The sequence below is a fragment of the Cydia splendana genome, chromosome 7 (assembly GCF_910591565.1).
Source record: "Cydia splendana chromosome 7, ilCydSple1.2, whole genome shotgun sequence".
NCBI lineage: Eukaryota > Metazoa > Arthropoda > Insecta > Lepidoptera > Tortricidae > Cydia > Cydia splendana.
The window spans coordinates 2,234,128-2,254,328 of record NC_085966.1 but is presented as its reverse complement, the minus strand read 5'-3'; the positions used below and the strand labels follow the sequence as shown (position 1 = coordinate 2,254,328).

The window sequence follows — 20,201 nt, the reverse complement described above, 5'->3', positions numbered from 1 at the left end:
TTACTTTTTTTGGAATCTAATTATGATTTAGAGTATAGGGCGAACTATCCCAAAACCCATAATAAAATATTTTAATGTTATCTAGTCGTAATTTGTTTACTTGATTTGTGTTTGCTCGTGACCTCTAAACAATACAAAAGGGCAAAAATACAGAATAAAACAATACAATAGCTATGTGATACAATCTTTTAAAATAATTAACTTGAAATTCCTAAAATATTCAGTGATTTAATGACTATGTTAATGTACTGAGAGCATAACTGTTAATTAACAGTAAAACAAAGATGTTAAGCACACAGTATAGGGAAAAATGTTGACAGTGCCATCTATTGGCAAGGCAAAATATGTCATAGAGTCTGTGCGGGATACGAGTCACACAGATCAATTCGAATGTACATTGACATTATAAGAGTTAAAAGCTTTTTAATTTTTGTATGTATTTTTTTGCTCTAAACTATACTATACAAGTAATACTATACGTATTTTCCATAATATCAATATCCAGGGACGAAAATGAGGATTACGTTTGTATGGAAAAGAGGTAGCTCACTATCGTCGTAATATGTAATGTACAGTGATCGTACATTTTCCAGCATTTTTGGTGCAGCAGAGTGGTGTTAACGGAATTGGTATAGATAATTTCAACTGAAATGGTAAACTAAGGTTAATATTAACGTAATTGACGCTAATTAATCATTAGGGTTGAAATTATTTATACCAATTCCGTTAACACCACTCCGCTGCACCAAAAATGCTGAAAAATGTACGACCTCTGTGTAACATGTGTCACAGAGATTATCAATATAGATTATCAATATTATATTATAAATACCTAATACCAGTATTTAGCACAATTTTTTCTAGCAAATTTTATAGTTATAGCACAATAATCTCATCATGTGATATAATATAATTTTATAATATAGAGTCTGTGCGGAAAGAGAAAAGTCGTGGAATGTATGGGGCCCAATAATATAGAATGTATGGGGCCCAATACATTCCACGACTCTTCTCTTTCCGAACAGACTATACTAGTCGGAAATGTCGGAATAAGAAACGGGCCAGGTAAAAGACATCAACGAGGTACATTTTGCAACACAAGGAAAGCCTACGAGCCCTGGAAACAATATGCGTATGGCACATAATTAAGTTCACACATACACACATACATACAGACACACATACATTTACATATAGCCGTGGGAATTAGTCACAAACGGTACAATGGGAAAATTGCGTATCGCATGTCAAGACGCCTTGGGAGGGCATGGAGCTGGTAAATACCCCTTTATTTTAATGTACAATGGTTACATACAAGTAAAAATTGAGGTAAGTCATTTAAGTGTATTTCTGTCTAAAACGTCACAGAACTACAAAACTTACTCTTTTTAAGATAGCTTAGTGTTTTTAATCCTAAGCCATCTTAAAAAGAGTAAGTTCTTACTCCATATTAATAACTAACTGAAAAAAACTATAGCCCTTCTGTGGTCGTGTGAAAAATAAAAAGACAAAAGAAAAATACCAATATCCTAGAGTTAGACCAAGTAAAAGTCTGCAGCGATTTTGATAGCCCACCCACGCAGTGCAAGTGTTAGTTATACGTCATAATTTGATAGACGTTTGACGTTTAAAATAACACTTGCACTGCGTGGGCTATCAAAATCGCTGCAGACTTTTCTTGGTCTAACTCTAACAGTAATATAATATGTACATTAATAGTTCATTATTACCGCTTTTCTTCAAGTCACACCTATGTCCTATATGTCCATTGGCGACAGTAATTGCTTACCATTAGGCGACTCATCTCCTAGTTTGTTCCCTATAATCATAAAAAAACAAGAATATATTATTTGTCATTTTATGTTGAAACTCAAGATGTTAACCACAGTGGTGAATGGTATTATCATCTCTAGAAACATATCGCGAGTGTCTCGTCAAGTACCGACGCGGGCGCAGCTTGTCGGCGCGATAATGTTAAATAATAATATGCCTTAGTGTTACTACTGTTTTATCTGTAGTTTATAAACTATATTGCTCACCTTCGGAGTAAACTATTTTAAAGCAGTTCATTACTTATTTATTTGAAGATTATACTAATAATAAAGCATTTCCTTTCAAGTAACTTTTACAGACTCATAGATATTGTTAGTATGTACTTATAGCTATGTTAATGTTTACACTTATCACTATATATTATATATAGCATTAACCTTGGCAACTTACACATCCCTTTTCTTGGCAATGTATCATACAAGATACATACTTATACACACTCTTTTAGAGTTCTTTCTAAGAACATTTTTTTGCTCAAGCGCTAATGAGAAAATACTAACGATTTTTTTAATTTGCCAAGAAAAGGGTTAATGTTGTAATTTTCATTGGGAAAAGGCCCGAAAAAAAATAAAAACCCTTTTTTTTGCCGAATTTGCCTAAACCCATGTAACATTTTTTGCTCCATAAGACCTCAGAAATGCGTGGTTAAAATCTGTTGGGTTTAATTGGCCCACGGTGTATACCTATTACATACCTATGCGATTTTTATATTTGCTTAACAGAAAATAATTTAAATTTTCCCTCTAGCCTCCTAAGCGCCACTTGCACCATCCCACTAATCCGGGGTTAACCGGCTAAACCGTTAACCCAGTGTCAAATTGTACTGGTAACCATGGTAACTCCAGGATTAACCGGTTAACCCCGGGTTAGTGAATGGTACAAGTGGCCCTTAGACCCAGAGCCATTTTTGCAGTTTTGAATTTTGATTTGTGCTCCATTACACATCCGGCACATGGATATGGTGGGAAAAGCTCGTGAGTAGTTGACGGATCTTCTCTAGGGGGTAGGTAATTGCACAAGAGATCCCTATGGGTCGAAGTGTGTCCGCAAAGGGCCCCCGTAAACAATAAGATAAGATAAGTACTAGTTCTGTGGGCCGACCAATAACTGCGTCTTTTTGTTTTTGTAACATTTCGCAACGGACGCACCTTCGTCGCCCAAACACAAAGCAGGTCACGCCGCGGTCATAAACCCGTCACGTTCCATTTCTTATCCTTATCAATACTTTCACTTGAGCGTACTTCTTACTTGCCTGTTATCTAATGTAGGAGTGTTAGGTAAGATGTCTTTGTCACCTATTTTTATACTTTTTTGAGAATTTTTGAGGGTAACGACGAAAGGAAGTCCGGAAAAAAACTGTTATAAAAATGAAGACCGATAGTGTGCGTTTTGTTGTTTTTTTTGTTATCGATGCTTAGCCACTCACTTGCTTTTGGTAACTGTAGCTACCAGCTGTCACCCTTATTTTATTATAATATTAGAGGTCACTGAAAAATATCAAGCATGTGAGTGGTTAGGGGGGCTAGACAACATGACAATGGTTGATAGGAAATGCCAATCGAACATAATACCTAAGTACATGGAAATTGTCACATGACTTTTCGTAGTATCTGTCATTCATGTTTCCATTTGATCTGGCGGTTGTCAATTTGCGATTGTCTACTTAGCTAGGCCCCCAGCTGCCCTCGTTTTTTGTGACGTTATGAAGTATTTATGAAATAAAGGCAAAAAAAAATTGCCTCTAGGTTATCCAATCGTTCTGTATGGATATGATGAAAATATTCACCGCATTCGGTTAAAATTGATGAATAGAATAGATAGAATACTCTTTATAGGCACACCTCAGTAAAAGATACAGTTTAACCTCGTAACACCCAGGGCAATTTTGGCGCTTTTGAATTTGGAACTTTCTTTTATTTGTACTTGTTTGTACTAGGGGACTTAAGAGAAAAACAATTATAAGCTATATTTGAGCTGTGGGCCCCGCTGTTCCGCGAGTTCGAACATCTTCAACTGCGGTCAATTTTCCATTTTCCTTAAATGAATTTTACCGAAAAACCCTACTGAAATAACAGGTCTTCAAAGGGATATTAGGACTACCCAAATCTTGTTCCAGTCCTGCGCAAACGCAGCGTGTCATAATATTGCGCAACGGTTAAGTGCGTTATACAATCTCATTTACATTTGGAAACTGTCCCAGGGGATACTTAGGCATTGCTTAAGATATGCACCGGATATATCCATGTGCACATGTATATATAATTATGTACCTAGTACATCATTAGAAAAATATATAAAATTTCGATCGAACCTTGCTATTTATGTCATGTTTTCCACGATAGTCACGTTCTCACGTTGATACTAAGCCGATTTTGATGAATGTAGTGTCAATCGATTCGTATTTTCCGTTCAGATGACCATAAATTTCAACCAACTTCCAAAAAGAAGAAAGTTAAGTTACTAGACCTACGAAAATAAATCTGTACCTAGTTGTGTTTAATTTTTCGAACGTTTTACTTGTTGAATGTCTTACAATTATGAAATTCGGTATACCTACACTGTTTTGTGAAGTCGATTCTTATACTATATGGCAGTAGATGGCAGCGTGGTCGAGTTATAGTAAAGGAAAGTAACAATTTTGAAGCAGGAGGTCATTAAGGTTCATATAAAGGTTAAATCTGGGAGACCGAGCTTTGCTCGGACAATATATAAAAACTCAAAAATGCGCGTTTTTCCAGAGATAAGACCTAGCTGGATCGATTTATCGCGCCCGAAAGCCCCATACAGCATATTAATAAATCAAAAAATTAATAAACAAGAATTGCTCATTTAAAGGTATTAAATGGTTAAAAAAAATTTAGGTTAGATAAACTTAATTAATAATTTTAGCTGAATAAAATTTTACTTTACAGATTTCCTTAACTAACTCAACAACCCTGCCATGAAATTAAAACGCTGTTACCGATCATTACTGTAAAACTTATTCCACAGTAATCAAAACCCATGAAATTAATTAAAGTACCAATTAACAGGTTTATTAAGCACAATGCCGAGGATACACTGGTAATTAATAATTACCACGGTTTATGTTCTATTATATTACGGCGGCAACATTGTTATCATTTTCAATGTCGGTTCCGATTAATATTTTTACTTGTAAGTTAGCTGAGGTAATTGTAAGGTAAATATTTTAACTTTTAAGTAGGTAAGTCTAGGTTTTAAGCTAAGTCGATGACTTTTAGCAGCAAACATTATTTATGTCCTAAAATATTTGAAAAAACCACTTCAGATAATTTTAAGTTTCAGGAATCATCAAAATAAAAGCAATTAACATCTATATTATCATTATTATCAATTGAATCGCAGGTCTATGCAGTCCTTTTATTTTTCCCCTTAGTTTTAAACGTTATAGTTTACAACAAAGTAATTAAAGCACACATTTAGCAGTATAAGAATCATATTAATTAAAATTAACTCAGACCATGAAGCCAAAAAAATAGATCAATTGTCATAAATACGCACTTTATATGCCTCACTGTTTATTAAAACGCGTCGCGAATCCCAAACGATTGACGACCCTCAAAACCCCAAAGCTAATCATAATCATTTCGCACACTTAACCCCCAATTTATCGCCCTGTCATACTTGATTAGCTTAAACAATTATATCGTTACCTCGTCCTTCTACCAAGTCTTCTCGCTTCGCACGCTCAGTTGCCTTCGCGACACCATCACAGTACCACGCGAACATGGCGGGTGCAGAACTTTGTTTATTTATTGTACTAATACTTCAAGTCAAAGGGGATCCGGATCCTCAGTTAGACTTACCACCGATACCCCAAGTTTCGACGCAGAGGAATTTTGGATACGGTCTTCTCTCGAGCACACCAAATAATTTCCAATATAGTACCCCTCGACCTGTTTCGAGCACTCCAGGCGTGTACCCAGTGTCTTCCACCCCTTATAATACGGGGATTAGTCCTGATATTAATAATAATGGATATCCTAGTCTGGACAACGGGAATAGAAGGAATCCGAGCTCAACTGGACGTCCTTATGACAATGATGATAGAATAGACGTCAACAATGACCCAAATTTTAGAAGGAACGATCCAGGCTTCGCCAGGAATGACCCTAATTATCTTGGAGCGAATCCTTACGATATAAGAGGGAACGGTATAGATGATAGATTGGAGAGAGTGAATTTACAGCAAGTGAGGGAGTTTTTAGCTCAGGCGGATGAGCAGGCTTCGAAGGAGTGCACAAATAATGTGGCCGCCCAGTGGAACTTTGAGACTGAAGTTACTGATGCTACCCAACATGCTGCGGTGAGTACCCTTTATCTTCTAACCCCCTTGTTCAAAAACGCGCTACAAACCTCGATTAGCTAATAATCGTTTGTCTTTATCTGTCATTTTGACTTATGTATTTGTAAGAAAGGGATAAAACATAATTTAACTAAATCGGGCCCGTAAAGTTTTATGAATAAGGGGGTAAATATATAAGTAACACTAATAGGCAACGCAAAGCTTAAAGCGTTGAAGATGGAATCTTTAATTTTAAAAGACAGATTCATCAAATATTGATCAACTACAACAAAAAAAAATGTATATCAACCCCAAAGGTGGTGAAATTCTGAAGTTTTTCATGACTTTTCGCGGATATAGTCGCAAGTAGATGTCAGTAACGTTAATAAAACAATGAACGCAATTGATATCATGTGAAATTTACTCATGAGATAGCGTTTGAGTGGCATGCGACTATGGAAAAAGTTTATGGTTTGTGTAAAATTAAGAATTAGTTAAACAATAGGCACCGTGACTCAAACTAAGTTTTCTGAATGCATTTTGCAAATCGGTCATATTTAAAAATTATACTTCTGAAGTAAATGCAATTTTAGAAGTTTGTTAGTGTTAGCATCCTTGGTTCGTCTTATTTCTAAGTATATTTACTTTTGTTAACATATGCGAATTTTCTATTGTAATAGAAAATTCGGAAATACGCCATTTACTACAAACACTTCTGTATGAAAAATTACTCACGAACATCCCTATTAAAGCTTTAGTAATTTAAGAACTTAACTATTTAAACTTAAATAGCCTCAGGAGACAAACGAAATGCTAGTTCCATGTTCTAACAGCAACACCCAACTGACCATAGGTGGACCTTAAGTCTCAGGAATAAGGTTTACAGATCATCAGGTAACTGACAACATCATTCATAGTAGTCATTAAATTAACGACGTTTTGTTTTCGCGATTATCATCGTATAAACAATACTCGTATGAAAATGACGTGATTTTAATGTAGGCCTGAGAACCGTCTCCCGTGTTACCTACCTCTGGACTCCTGCTCAAAAGGTACTAAGAGCTATTAGAAAAAGTAAGTAAGGTGTTAAGTTAGTTGTAGTCCAGGGGTCGGCAAGCTTTTGAGTAGAGCCAAATGCAGTAGAAATCACCAGTTTAGGGAGCTTAAAGAGCCGCAAACGTTGTGTTCAGTGGTGAAAGTACTCACAAGAGTTAATTTTATAGGTGACGTCATTGAGAGAATTGAGAAGAGCCGTCATTGTACATTCCAAAGAGCCGCATCCCCTGTTGTAGTCTATCTTAGAAGTGCAGTACATAACTGTGTAGAGCTTATAAATGTATAAGTAGTTTACATAATATATGATGGAAGAATCTAGCAAAGCGTAATGTAGATAAAATAGAGGGAGGTGTTTAATAAAATAAGATCTACATAATTTTCAAATGATCTGTGTCAAAGATTTTTTTCATTAGGTAACTGAGAATAACTGCAGTTATTCTAACTGCATTATAATAATAACTGCATTATGAAAAGTGGTTTATTGTTCGTAATTATTTAGATATGCAACTTAGAAAGCGCTTTGCAAGAAATACCTAATAATGTACCAAACTATTCAGGCAAAAACCTAGAGGTACCATACATTTTGATATGTTTTAAAAATGTAATTGGAAATTTTGAAAAAAGTAATCAATTCCATTCAGAAATTACCTACGAATAGATTGCAAGTGACCAGCTGATTTTTTTTTATGCCACATCGGTGGCAAACTATCATACGGCCCGCCTGATGGTAAGCAGTCACCGTAGCCTATGGACTCCTGCAACTCCAGAGGCGTTACAAGCGCGTTGCCGATCTTTTAAAAACCTGTACACTCCTTTTTTGAAGAACTCCATACTGTAGACCCTTGGGAAAACCTCGGAAGGGAGCTCATTCCACAGCCGGAGCGTCCGCGGGAGGAAAGGAAAGCTGATAATGTTTGTTCAAAAACCGGACAAGTGCGGTCAGACTCGCCCATCGAGGGTTCCGTACTTTTTACTCTTTTTAGGGTTCCGTACCCAAAAGGTAAAACGGGACCCTATTACTAAGACTTCGCTGTCCGTGCGTCCGTCCGTCCGTCCGTCCGTCTGTCTGTCACCAGGCTGTATCTCACGAACCGTGATAGCTAGACAGTTGAAATTTTCACAAATGATGTATTTCTGTTGCCGCTATAACAACAAATACTAAACAGAATAAAATAAAGATTTAAATGGGGCTCCCATACAACAAACGTGATTTTTGACCAAAGTTAAGCAACGTCGGGCGTGGTCAGTACTTGGATGGGTGACCGTTTTTTTTTTTGCATTTTTTTCCGTTTTTTTTTTCATTATGGTACGGAACCCTTCGTGCACGAGTCCGACTCGCACTTGCCCGGTTTTTAGTATTTGTTGTTATAGCGGCAACAGAAAAACATAATCAGTGAAAATTTCAACTGTCTAGATATCACTGTTCATGATATATAGCCTAGTGACAGACAGAGGGACAGACATACAGACAGACGGACAGTGGAGTCTTAAAAGGCCCACTGATTAACAGTCCGCCGGACGGTATCGGCCTGTCAGTTAGAACAAAATTTTGACAGTTCCGAACAACTGACAGGCCGATACCGTCCGGCGGACTGTTAATCAGTGGGCCCCTTTCGTAATACCTAGGGTCCCTTTTTTACCCTTTGAGTACGGAACCCTAATTAATAATTATTACCTACTATCACATAGCTCAACTTGCACCCACATAAACTTGTAGCAAAGCACACCATGTTTAAGAAATTATCTCAGCCATACATTTAACCATACAAAGTTGCGTTTATGGAAAGTTTCCGGGTCTCTCCCACGGCACAATGGCCGATATCACCCGTTTCCTCCGTCTTCACCCGTTTTTCTGATAAGAAAGCTGAGGGCCGCGAACCACGGTCGACGTGTTGCCTCTCTGTCGCACTTGTAAATTCATACGTAAGTGTGACTGGGAGGCAACACGTCGAACGTGCTTCGCGGTAGACCTTCTGTATTGTTACACTTTAACACAGAAAGCCAAATCGTAGGCTAACATCGCAAACTTTAAAAGAGATTTGCAACTTTAGCTAACAATACATAAGGTTGAAAATCCATTAACTTGGTCTAAGGGAGATAAGAGGTTTGTGAAATTAGTCGAAAAAATTCTTAGTAAAAGTTATCTTAGTGCAAGACGCTTACGCCATTTTATACAGGGCTCAGTCAGATTACAAAGTTTTTCGACGTAAGTGCCTTTAACATAAGATCTATTTTCCCTTGAAACGGTTGTGAGGTTCTAGATGTCCTTTACGTCTTTATGAATAAAACGGTAGAGTGTCTTATTGTCTAATGTAATTGCTTATGCGTTTCTAGTTAATACCTTAATGTAAAGTGAACACTATGCTATTTGAATTAAAGTTGCTAATCATGATTGGATTAGTTAAAACACGAGGTTTGAACAAGTTTTTAAATAAGATTTCATGACATAGTATTTAGATTAATTACAACTATATTACAAAGTAAAAGAGTCTATTTTAGATAAAGATGACATAAATGGAGTAATTACTTAGGAATGAACGTTTCCCGCGATTGTGATTGACTTTACGTTCACACTTATTTAAACTATAATTATTCCGAGATAGTTAATGGTATACAATTGTTGTTGTAATGGAACTTGCAAAAATCGAAAAAAATAACCTACTTTAACGCAAATTACCCTTAATATTACCTGTGAGATATATGCGATTAATTACCTACGAGATGAAGATGAATGTTGATTTCACCGAAATGATAATAATATTGTGATTTCTACAGTCAGCAGCAGAAGTTGCTAAGCGGGCGAGGTGTTCCAAATGATCATGACGTGACTTTATTGTTAAGAAAATAAGAACGTGTCAAGGTAATTTTGAACACCTCACCCGCTTAGCAACTTCTGATGCTGAGTGTATACAATTCTGTTTTGTAAAAATAAAGAGTAAAAATACAATGTAATTAAAAGCTATTTAGGTCTATGTGGGGCTAGAGGTTATTAGAAGAATCAAATTACAAAGTCCAATAACTGGGTGAGGACACCTATATCCGTACGTTCACCGAAAGTATCAACACTGACGTATACGCTAACGTCTACGTTATTTACTTACTAATCTTACTATACATTTCGCTCACACTAATAGGCCCCGTGCGTGAACTATAGGGGGCAGCATAGGAGCCGTCAGATTTTTGGCTCGAGGCGTAAATGTGTCGTTTATGCTTCCGATGTAGCCCACAAGATGGCAGAACCCACAAGGAAACGTACCGACGAGAACGGTAGATGGTAGCACTTGCTTTGGCAATGTACATGTGCACATATGTTTCCGATACAGACCACAAGATGGCAGACCCTCCAACGCGCACGGTCCCTAAGTCTCTATAGGTATGCCAGTACGAGCGAGATGCATAGGAAGTACCTAAGTTACGTTCACACTAGCTTTTATTTCAGTGCCGAACTGGTGACCAAAGATTTCATAAACAATAGCGTCTATGAGTTTATCATCATCCATCTCTTCTAAACATGTCATAGTAGCCGGAATTATGGATAAACAATTGATAATCAGTTCTAATTAAAACATTATTCCGACCTACAAACATAAAAAGTAAAGGTCACCTCACAAAAAAAAGACAAATAAGTCGTGTCATATTTAAGTACATACATGGATCATAGTTCCCACGCTACGGATAGTAAGAAACAAATTAATATATACCTAGATAAAGATCTGCGCGTAATCATGCAGATATACACGCCAATTCGAACGTAATGACATCAACCGATATTATAATTATATTGGATTTAAAGTGTCATTCTATGGAACTTGCTAACTATGTAAACAAGTCACTAGTAAATTCATCATTCAGAGACAATTTCAATATGGCGGTTTGTTTACATTACCATAGAATGAAACTTTATTATCAGTTAGCTATCATTCGCGCGGGCGTCTCGGGCGTCTAATAACTAAAAAAATAAATATTGGGGACATCTTACACAGATCGACCTAGCCCCAAACTAATCACAGCTTGTACTATGGGTACTAGGCGACGATAGATAAATACATAGGTAGGTACTTATATACATAGAAAACACCCATGAATCAGGAACCAATATCTGTGATCTTCACACAAATAAATGCCCTTACCGGGATTCGAACCCAGGACCGTCGGCTTCGCATGGTGTCACTAGGTCACTACCCACCACGGCCAGACCGGTCGCCATACCGTCATACATACTAATAGTATAATACCTTCTTATCTGGGCAAGTCTGAGCAAAATGAACGCATGAATGACATAACAGCTAAGTAACTGATATGATTCGAATATCATTGAGTTAGATGTCAGGAGCACGTTCGAATTGGCCTGATAGATAGATATAGTTGTATTTAATGATTGTCGTTTATGTTTATAATAAATAGGTAAGGTATTATTCGCGTGATTATAAACGATTAAGAAATAAGGGTCTAGAAGTTATATAATTGCGGGAAACACATCAAACGACGGAATAATGAGCTCGTGATTTTGAATTGAAATAACAAATAATATAATATTTATTCAATTAAAATAACACATAACATAAACTAAACAATAACATATTCCAAAATTTAAAAAAGGTGTAGTATACTAATTTAAATAAAAGGGCCCAGGTATATTTTTTAAATATGATAATTTGTAAAGATAGATAATCTGACTCACTTTTACGCAACTTGCTTAAATAATATTGATTTGTTTCCAAACTCCAGTAGATCAATAGATCGATGATTAGTAAATCGCAAGCTTACCGAATATCCGTCCGCCATTGTTGTGCGGATGTCACGGCTGTCAACGATTCAGACGCTTTTGTAACCTGTGTCAGAACGGCAACCATCGAGGGACCTTGGTCAACTCTGAGGCCCTACCGCGACGTTCAACGTGTTGCCTCTCTGTCGTACTTGTAAATTAGTACGTAAGTATGACAGGGAGGCAACACGTCTAAAGTGGTTCGCGTTACGCCCCCTGATGCCCTACCGCGAAAAATGAAAATCGGAATGTCCTGATCTGCCATTCTACTCGTATTGCTCGAATATACTTGTGCGATAGAGAGCCAGATAACCTTTTCCGATTTTTCGATGTTGGCGGTAACCATCTGATTTCATGTGCATGATTTGAAAACATAGGCTAAAGTAGGACGAAGCTAACTCTTCACAGCTGGTTAAATTTTCACCAACAAAGGTGTGGAAGTGTACCATAAGCGTCAAATTAGTGTATTTTTACTTATACTTAATAAGCTTAATGAATGCTGTATGATGTATTATCGGTTGATAAATAAAAAAACTTTGGTGTAGGTACTTACTGAAAATACAAAATAAAATCCAAATCAGTCAATATTACTTTTATTGAGGTGTGCAATAAATCTCTCTTCTTAGTCGGTTCCTCAAGGCTGAGGGTCGTGACCATCAGGAGTGCAGTTCTTCACCACCGCTCTCCAAACCCCCCTGTCTTGGGCCAGCTGTATTGACCCCTGAATGTTGACGCCCGTAGCGTCGCGTATGGCATCAGACCACCGAGTTGGAGCCCTGCCTCTACTCCTTCTCCCTTCGACGCACCCAACCAGAACGAGCTTTTCAAAGCTGGACGGGTCTTGGCGGGCCACATGGCCAAAGAAGGTCAACATTCTCTGGAAGCATGTAGTTGAAGTGCAATAAATACTTGTCTCGTTTTTTATTGTATGACCCAGAATTGCTTGTGACCTAAACTATCAGTGAAGAGAAATACAAGTTACAACCTTAAACATGACCGAATTCTTTAGTTCATTTTGTAAGTCATACAGAACTTCATAAACTCATTAATCTCAAACGCATTTGACAAATCAATAGCTCAAAACAAAATGGATGCCCATTCAAAATGGCTTCCGCGCTTGTCACAGACCTGAACAATAAGATAATACCAAGGCTGATGCATTGTATGGGCCATTAAATAAAGGATAAGAATTTTAACGGCTTTGAGACCATAGTGGTGATAATTTTATTGTTTATATGTTTTTGGTAGTGATGTTCGTGGTTGACTAGTAAAATATTTGCGCTGTTATCCTTATCAATTTTGTTAACGATGTTCTAAAAGCAAATCATTTTCTGTTGAGCAGTTTAGTTTATTGCAGTCAGTACATTATAGCGTGTAATTGGTATGGTGTATAAGTGTGAGCTACTAGTATGAGAAAATTCAGAAAAACTAAAAAGTATCGGAAAAACTGATATTATCTTATAAGAAAGTTAGGAAACTATATTGCGTCGCATAGGAAAAGGGGTGATTTTCGTTAAAATATATAATAATAATAAGGTTCGTTGGGGATATTCTGATTAGGCTTGGTGGCGAGTTGAGAGTTATATTTGCCATTATAATCGAAGGTCACCAGTTACGATTTTTTCTTTTTTTAACTGATGCAATTATTGTTGCATCCAGCGAAAAGCTGAGATAAAATAAATGAAATATCCTGCTAACAATAGTATGAAATACTAAATAATCAGTTTATTCACCACAATACCTAGTCAATAACTTATTATTTACCCCTTCATTGTAATCTGTTAGGCACGCACCTTGCAAAAAATCTCCAAATGTCTGTACATTAAAAACATTGCAAAAAATTGACCATTGTCGTCACGTTTTTAGCTGACCATGTTATAGTTTTTTTATGAGGTCCTTTTGTCGACCGCTATTATATTTTTTATGTGTTATTTTTAAGACTAGGTGCCTATCAATTTTGATGTTTCCTGTTGCGTCATTGAAAAAGAGAAACGTGCGTTGTTTGTTTATATTTTGTTGTTAATAGGTTGGATTGTTACAAAACAAATTTTAGGTGCCCTGATTAAATAATGGAAATATAGATTCTGGGAGTGTGTCTAAAACGTTAGGATTCTAGGCTTAGATCTAGGTAGATACATATTTCTGGAGCCTTCAATCTGATGGTAAGACATCAATCTGATTTACGAGACACTGATAAACATATATTTTCACTTCCTTTTGTTAATAATGATTACCTAACTACTAACAAGATTACATTAAAATAATTATGTTTTTTCCATGGTTAATATCTCTCAGACCAGCGGAGATATCAATTCACTGATATTCAGTGGCGTGCACTTCATAAAGGCAAAAAGGCACTGCCTACCCTACTATAATTCCGATGTCTATCCTCTTAAAGTACTTAATTTAATTTATACTTGATCGTACTATCAGTAATCGATATAACTTAAAACATTCTAAAAATTAATAAGCGCTCCATCTACCGGTTAAGCTTTGTCATCAAGTCATCATATATAATAATTCTACGCGACGAAGTTTACACCACGCGGCACTAGCGCCGCTACGTGCCTTGCACGGCAAAGACAGAAAACATTTCCGTCTAAATCTTTCTATGTGTGCCTCTCCGTGAGTCGTCGTTACGCGGTTACAGTGTAGTGGGCCTTCCTATAAGTACGAGCACACAATTATACAAGTAACGCACACATTTAGACGCAATAGGCAGTGTCTTTCGTACCAAACCTAAACGAATGACGCCCGAAAGTTTCCGAATAGTTCCGATGTTTATGTGACTATTTTAAAAAGTAGCATTTGCTATGGTAATTTAGTGCAAATACTAGACTATTTTTTTATTCGTTTACAGTATTTGGTTAAGTTTATTTACATTTTTTATTCGGTCGCCATTGTTTGTTTGTTTTGGTGAGTTTATGAGATAACAGTTAACAGTTGCCGGAAATTATAAAGTGCGATTAGTGAAAAAATGGATAATTTTAACTGTGAAAGTTGTGGTGGGTGTGTGTGTGTGCAAACTATTAAAAATGATGCGTTTTCGAAGCTTTCGTTTAGCCAAAAAGAGAAGTACTTAATTGAAAAGACTTGACAACAAAATGAAAACCATCACGCAATTTTTTTGGTGAGTTAGTAGCTCTCATTTTTTAAGGTTCCGTACCCAAAGAGTAAAACGGGACTCTATTACTAAGACTCTGCTGTCCTTCCGTCAATCCGTCTGTCATCAGGCTGTATCTCACGAACCGTGATAGCTAGACAGTTGAAATTTTCACAGATGTATTTCTGTTGCCGCTATAACAACAAACACTAAAAACAGAATAAAATAAAGATTTAAGTGGGGCTCCCATACAGCAAACGTGATTTTTGACCGAAGTTAAGCAACGTAGGGCGGGGTCAGTACTTGGATGGGTGACCGTTTTTTTTGCCTTTTTTTGCATTATGGTACGGAACCCTTCGTGCGCGAGTCCGACTCGCACTTGCCCGGTTTTCTGATATAATTTTGCCTACCCAGTCCCAAATCTCTGTGCACGCCACTGCTGATATTTATTGTTCATACATAACCAAGTAAGTATAGTCTTTGCTATTCAGGTATCAAAGGCACCATACTGTATTGGCAGTGAAACCACGATGTTTTCTTTTACCGAAAAACAATGTCCCAAGAAACTTATTGGTTTGGTACGAGCTAGGACTTGAACCCACGGCCTTCTTTTTGAAAATCGCTCTACCGACGCCTCTACTTATCAAAAGTACCGCTCAACTAACATAAGTGTGCAATGTGTATAACAAGGTAGTTATTACCGTATTATACTACACATTTGCCGATATGTCAGTAGAGTTCACTAAAGTACTCATGTTTACGACTGCAGTAATAATAGATCTATTGTCTATGACATAACGCTTTATTACGTGATTCATAGCTTCAGTACTATTGTGATTTGACACGGAATCGTTTTACTAGTACCTAACCTACCTGCTAGTACTTATTAGGTACCTACCATAGTCTAATAAAACATGGTCTTCTATTCCCAGAGTGACACAGGCCTACGTCACAACAACATGGCCGCTATATATAGCGCTATCGCATATTATCATATAGCGCTGTCGCATGATGACGTAGGCTTGTGTCAGTTAGGTGACCTAGAAAAGACGGGAATGGAGTACCAGGCGGAGTATATTATTATACCATGGTACCTACTCTATTAGTTATTAGTCATAACTTTGACGTCAGGTCGATTAAAGGGTTACATACAGAATCCGTCATTATATTGCAGTTAAACTGATAAATAACTATGTTGTAAGCATTTTCCAAGTCACAGTTATTTGTCCCTCCTAAACCCGAAAGTTGAAATTATAAAAAATATAAAATATTCTGTAAGTAGACCTTATTAAGGGCTCTTTCAGAAAACAATACAACATTTACAGTGACATCATCTAGTGTCATCAACCTACATGGCAACATTTATAAATATATCATTCAATACCTCATAATAACATCATTTTCACATGTCTCTGTTTGGCCCGATCGTTGACTGGTAGAGAATGCCATTAGGTATTAAGTCCGCCATTTGTACATTATTATTATGTGTGCAATAAAGTTTAAATAAATATCTGTATCTTGCTTTAATTTCATACAATCTACTTTTGTTTTCTTTTGCATAAGAATTACAATATATCCTCTTTAAAGGTCACCGCAAACAAATGACTTCTATGTTCATTTACTCACTGCAGATACTATGGACGTTTGTTACGATAATTGATTACAATTAGACAACCGATCCTGACCTTAACCAGCCTATCACTCTGACCAACGAACAAAATACACCTAAACATATCTTTATACTCACGATATAAGGTACACAGTCGATTGATTTGACTATTGACTTAAGTTTGTAAATTTTCAGTTGTTTCTTCTTAAATACTACACCTGTTTCTGCTTTTGATCAAATCTGAACTCTATTTCAGCGGCGTAAGGTTGCTTTTAAAACTTGTCGTGGAATAGGTAAGATCTTTAGAAAGTAATTAGTGGATTCGCTACCATCCAACTGCACTGCACTCAAAGCCATCTTTATTCTTAGCTGAATTAAGTTGCAAATGGTTCAATCTAGTATTAATTTAAATTTGTATATGCTGTTTGTGTTTACTTGCAAATGAGTTGTTCAAATACAGAACTGTGTCATTCATTGACGTTCAATGAATGGTGTTGTATGCGACTGTTTCTTAGACGAAAGAGCTTATTTTCCTTGTAAAATCGTGTTGGTTACGCCTTTTTGGTTTTGAATTGGCTATTTTTGTTCGTAAACTTGAACTCGTTACGTGTTGAGTTGTTTAACACTTTTGTTGCCATTTGTTCTTTGAGTGCTTTTTGTTAGGTTGATGTTTTAGTTTTTTACAACTAACTTGTAATGTTAGTTAGTTAGTTTATTTAGGTTAAATGCCTAACATTCCTGACAATGTATGATCTCTATCATGTTGAAGCGAAGGTTGCGATATGAATCTATCTAATACCTTTAAACAAGCAATTCCTGTTTATTTATATAGGTATATATTTCGGGGATCTCGGAAACGGCTCTAACGATTTCGATGAAATTTGCTAAATGGGGGTTTTCGGGGGCCATAAATCGATTTAGCTAGGTTTTATATGTTTTCCGGGCAAAGCTCGCGCTTGGTCTTCCAGATATTTATGATAAAACAACATAACCTCAAGAATTAATTAAAGATACCACTAGATTAAAAATAAACTTTACTTTATTAGCATTTGATTTATACCAATAACTCCAATAAGATAACTAAGTACATATTAACTTATTTAGTAAGTTTAAAAAAACACAAGTTTTTGCTAATGAAGATGCGGGTGACTTAAAATATATGAATAGAATAGAATAGAAAATATTTATTTGCTTGAAGAAACGTATTAACAATCAGATCTTATAATAAAATAGTTAGACACAGTATTCAGTCGACTCAACATCAACATGCAAAATATTTACAAAATCGTACATTAAAGTATTAATTTACTAATTATTAAGATGCAAAAAAAGAGATAATAAGAGTAAAAAAATAAAATTAGAAAATCACTCATATTTTAAAGGTGCAATTTTTTTTATCGCAAAAACCTATCTTTTACCAAAGGCATAGTAACGAAAGTAACAAAACGTACTCAACAAGAATTTATAACCTCCGAGTTTGTTATACAATACATTAAATGCACAGAATCGCCACTTATCTTATTACGGCTAACCTTACCGTCATTCACACAAATTATATAACATTCCCACGACTTGTTTATACTAAGTATCATATTATTAAACCACAGACCTTTATTGGACTAGACGCATCAAATGCTACACTTGTGCATGTGCAACACTTTATGCGTGACTTTTTAAAGGAATCAATGGAGTCATCAGCATCACAGGCGCCAAGCTTTTCTCGTTCCCTGCCGTTAGAAGTGTCAGATGTTTGCCGTAAAAAAGTCACAAGCACAATACACCACCAGTTTTGACATTGACATATTCGCTTATGTCTACGCAACTTACTTTCTATGCATCTCGCTTGTACTCGCAGATTAGAGCAAGCGACATGTATAGGAAGTTATTTACGTAGACGTGACCGAGTGAAGTAATCTCATTCCTATATGTTCCATAGAACTGTGACGTCATAGAACTAAACAATTTTAATTACCTATTCCATAGACCATTAAGCGCCACTTGCACCATTACACTAACCCGGGGTGAACCCGTTAAACCTGGAGTTACCATGGTTACCAGTACAATTTGACACTGGGTTAACGGTTTAACAGCTTAACCCCGGGTAAGTGGGATGATGCAAGTGGCCCTAATAAGATTACCAATTCTATAGAACTACTATTATTTTGGCTGTCATAACTATAGGCCCCCGTGCATGAACTAAAGGGGGCAGTAGGATCCGTCAGATTTTTGGCGCGAGGCGTAAATGTGTCGTTTATGCTTCCGATGTAGCCCACAAGATGACAAGGAACATATGCACAAGGAAACGTACCGACGAGAACGGTAGATGGTAGCACTTGCTTTGGCAATGTACATGTGCACTTATGTTTCCGATTCAGGCCACAAGATGGCAGACCTTCCAACGTTACGCGCACGGTCCCTATAGGGGTGTATGGTCTGTGTTTTTATACAAAGTATTTTATACAAAGTGTTTTTATACAAAGTGTAATAATTATTAAACCGAGCAAAGCGTTCGTGTCACAATTGTAACACTTTTTGTGTCAATTGGATAATTTGCGTGTCTTGTGTGATTTGGATTTCTTTTCTTCCGCGCTTACTTTAAGGTCACTAAATTGAGTCAGAGGACCCTGAAGATCCGGAGAGGTTATTTTACGACGACTTGGTTTCTTATGATTATAGAGATCAACAATTCAACATAGCTGATCTTTTAAGTCAAATATTTAGTTATCATATTAAAGCGTATCATTTTCTCTAATAGCCCTGCATTTAGACATACAAGGACAGCCTCTAAACAATATCTACATCTCAGAATCTCAATTGATCCCAGAAATGAAGTGAGACCAAAGAAGACGAAAAACGAATAATACGAACTAAATAAGTTTTTGGCAAAAATTTCATTTTTGGTACAAGCCTTTATCGCCGACTGTACTTTTCTTTCCACAGGCAACTAATACTCATCGAGACAATTCTAAAAACCCCAAACACAATTAGGTTTCGTTGTTTTATCACAGAGTTCCTATGGCCACCTCCTGTCTCCATCATCAGATCAGCTCGATGGTACCATAATATTATAGCAATGTCATCCGATTTATACATGCATGCAAAATTTCAGCTCAATCGGAAACCGGGAAGTGGATCAAATTTAACTTGCATGATTTGATTACAGACAGACAGACAGACAGACAACGGTCGGGTGAAACTAAATAAAAGCTTGTAAAAATAGACAAGTTACAAACTTTGATCAAAGAAAATGATGACAAATGAACACAGAGTGATATGATGAAAATAAAGACTAAACAAAAAACGAATGAGACGTGCGATGATGATACCGTTTCTAGCATAGTCCATATAATATGGACTAAGATGAGTTTTTCCTCTGAAAGGTCAGAAGTCAGTGTAGATGAGGTCAAGGTCTCGTCCAGAATCCAGAAGCATTCATTGTGTTCCAATCTTGCCTCACCAAACAAATGCAAACAGTTTGACAACTGTCAAACGCCACACACACACATTTCGTCTTCATTGCGCAGGCGCG

The 20,201-nt window shown here is 36.6% G+C and overlaps 1 protein-coding gene across 1 annotated transcript in view; it reads left to right on the top strand.

Annotated features, from left to right (window-relative positions):
* Positions 1 to 5,530: 5,530 nt before the first annotated feature.
* Positions 5,531 to 20,201, top strand: part of LOC134791989 (angiotensin-converting enzyme) — a 223,408-nt gene continuing 208,737 nt past the window's right edge. Inside the window, exon 1 of the mRNA XM_063763099.1 lies at positions 5,531 to 6,160. Coding sequence (XP_063619169.1) covers positions 5,582 to 6,160 — 579 coding nt within the window. The 5' untranslated portion in view covers positions 5,531 to 5,581. The remainder of the gene's footprint in view (positions 6,161 to 20,201) is intronic.